General features: G+C 38.4%; 1 protein-coding gene across 1 annotated transcript; it reads left to right on the top strand.

The window, feature by feature from the left end:
* The first annotated feature begins 244 nt into the window (after positions 1-244).
* LOC126828383 (uncharacterized) lies at positions 245-2,048 on the top strand. Its single transcript, XM_050558163.2, has 2 exons — positions 245-1,146; positions 1,918-2,048. Exons 1-2 carry the CDS (start codon positions 354-356, stop codon positions 2,046-2,048), a joined length of 924 nt encoding a protein of 307 aa, XP_050414120.2. The 5' UTR covers positions 245-353.
* Positions 2,049-2,537: the final 489 nt, after the last annotated feature.

Genomic DNA, 2,537 nt, shown 5'->3' with positions numbered 1-2,537 from the left:
AAAAGAGATAAAGGCGCGATCGTCCAAGGTTATAACAAAATGCTATTGTTTGGGTTAAATTTATACCCATTAATACAATGTTCCTATTCATACCTGAGGAATATTATGACGCCGGTATGTAGACTCGATCAACGGACCGTATTTTACAACGTTTTTTTTTATTGAATTGTTCCCCACTGCCTTGTTGAACAAGACTTGTGTATTTATAAGCTTTAGTTTACACACAACCAATCAGGTGAGGGCTTACTGGGTGCACTTGTCGCGAATAGACTTCCTTTGATGTTGATGTAGAAGCCGTCATGAAGTCTCAGTTGTAAGATAAATGCTCAGTCGGTGAAATATAGCAAAAAAACATGTCGCAAACAGAAAACATTGCTAACTTGGAAGGATTACCGAAACAGTTTGTGTCTTCACTGAGAATTCTGTTCGATATTTTGGACGAGAAGCGATCTGGATTTGTTCGGTTCCAAGATATTGAGTCGAGATGGAACGAGGAGGGGGTGACAGGATTACCATTTGGTGTGGTTGATGCGTTGAGTAAAGTTACCCCTGCTAATGGTTGTCTGACATTCGAGAGATTTGTGTCGGGTTTAAAATTAGCATTGTTGACTAGTACCAAACAGAAGAGTCAGTCTTACAAACATGAGAAAGAAAATCGTTCAACAGTTATTCGATATGTTGATAGAGAGTCTAGAGAGCAAGAGGGTGGGGCACCTCCACCCACCCCTCATCAATCAATCTATGCTGTTCCGACCAAACAGCATGCTCCGGTCACTGCCACAGTGAAGCCTAATAATGCTATAAATACAAACTACCGTAGAGTTGGAAGTCATCAACACATAAATGAAATAAACTCAAATAATAATATAATCTCACCACCTAGGCCATCAAGACCCCCCTACAGACATCAAGAGAAGGGGGATGTCCCACCACAGATTCCACCAAGAGATAGAAGTCAAGGGAACCGAGTAATAACAGAACTTAAAAGTTGGCATCGAGAACAAAGTCGTCCCACGGAACTAGATGGATCAAAGTGGGCAGTTGCTGTCAATAATAGACAACCTAGAATCCATGTAGCAACTAGCAATAGTCATTTATTACAGCCAACCAAAAATTACCCTTCTTCTGAATCAAATACTATTTATGGTTAGTACCATTAGATACACATACATCAAGGCTACAGAGGAGTGTGCACACCATAGGCATACAGGCTCGATGAATGTTAGGGGTGGCAGAACCTGAAATGCTCGTTAAAATTTCTGGTTACATATGGTGGCGCCAGTCATCTGCAAGTTAGAGGCGAAGGAGCAGAGCTGACGTGTAACCCCATCCCCAAGAAAATTTTACGGCTGCGAACGCGTTTTCCTGCTATTCCAGCCCGTGAATACAGTAACTTCAAAGTGGTCTAATATAGCCTAACTTGGGTGCCTAAGTCCATGAAGACGGAACCATCAGGAGAAAATTTAACTGCCGCAAACAGGTTTTCCTGAACCTCCAGCCCTTGAGTACAGCAACTTCCAATGTGGTCCAGTATAGCCTACCTTAGATGGCTGACCTGAATCCCAAACAGGGGTATGGGGTCCTTGCACTCCCTGAGAACATTTTGAAAATTCAACCGCCCCCTGTGAGTTAAGCAGCTTCAATGTTTCCAATCGGTTTGCAACCGAATTCCCACTCTATGCTAACCTGAATTCCAACCATCCAATCAGACTTGACATAGAGCTGTGTATTTTGCATGATTGTGTATTGTATTGTATTCCTAACCTAAAATGTTAATAAAAACATATTATTATGTATCTCTCTGATGGATTTGTAGATGTGAAGCAAATTTTGCACACAATTATATTTGAACTGCCTGATTGCAAACTTGTATAATCTGAATAAAGGAAACTTTGATAAATATTATTTATTTTTCAGCCAATATAGAACAATTCCAAAGAAAACAGAATGAGGAGATAAAACCACAAAGAGTCACTATTCAGAGGAGAAATTCTGGTCGACGTCATACTTTGACTAGTGGTGTTGATTATAATATGGTAACCTCGTAATGTATAAGAAATATTTTGTCAATCTGGAACAAGTTTATGCCTAGTTTTTTTGTGGAAAAAAGTTTATTTTGCTACTGAAACCAATAAGAAAATATTTCTAAAATTTTGAAGCAATGTTTTGCATATTATTACTTCCTGTTCAGGTAAAAAGAATGAAGCAGTTAGAAGAAGAGAAGGAGATATTAATGGAAGGACAGAGGGTATTAGATCAAGCTAAAGAATGGTACAGAAAACAACTAAGTCAATTACATGAAAAGGAAAGTTATGCTGGAAGACTTTCTTATAATGTAAGAATAAAAAGAAATAATGCCCTTTAAAATGTCAATATCAAGCTATGTATATTTATTATAAAAGGCAATGAAGGATTTTGTATCAGTTCAGTTTGATTGCTCTCATCTTTCATTGAAAAAAATTACTTTGCTACATACATTTTTATATGGCTACATTTAAATGTTGTCGTCCAATGGCTTGTGGATGCTCTAGAAGCTA

Source organism: Patella vulgata, chromosome 1 (assembly GCF_932274485.2).
Source record: "Patella vulgata chromosome 1, xgPatVulg1.2, whole genome shotgun sequence".
Taxonomy (NCBI): domain Eukaryota; kingdom Metazoa; phylum Mollusca; class Gastropoda; family Patellidae; genus Patella; species Patella vulgata.
The sequence above is the reverse complement of the archived record's forward strand: the minus strand, read 5'-3'. Positions and strand labels throughout refer to the sequence as shown.

What these genes read in the sequence shown, in the direction of transcription:
- LOC126828383 (XM_050558163.2), top strand. Translation starts at nt 354, where the DNA reads ATGTCGCAAACAGAAAACATTGCTAACTTGGAAGGATTACCGAAACAG. An exon ending in TGAATCAAATACTATTTATG is followed by an intron (nt 1,147 to 1,917) that starts GTTAGTACCATT and finishes TTTATTTTTCAG; the next exon opens with CCAATATAGAACAATTCCAA.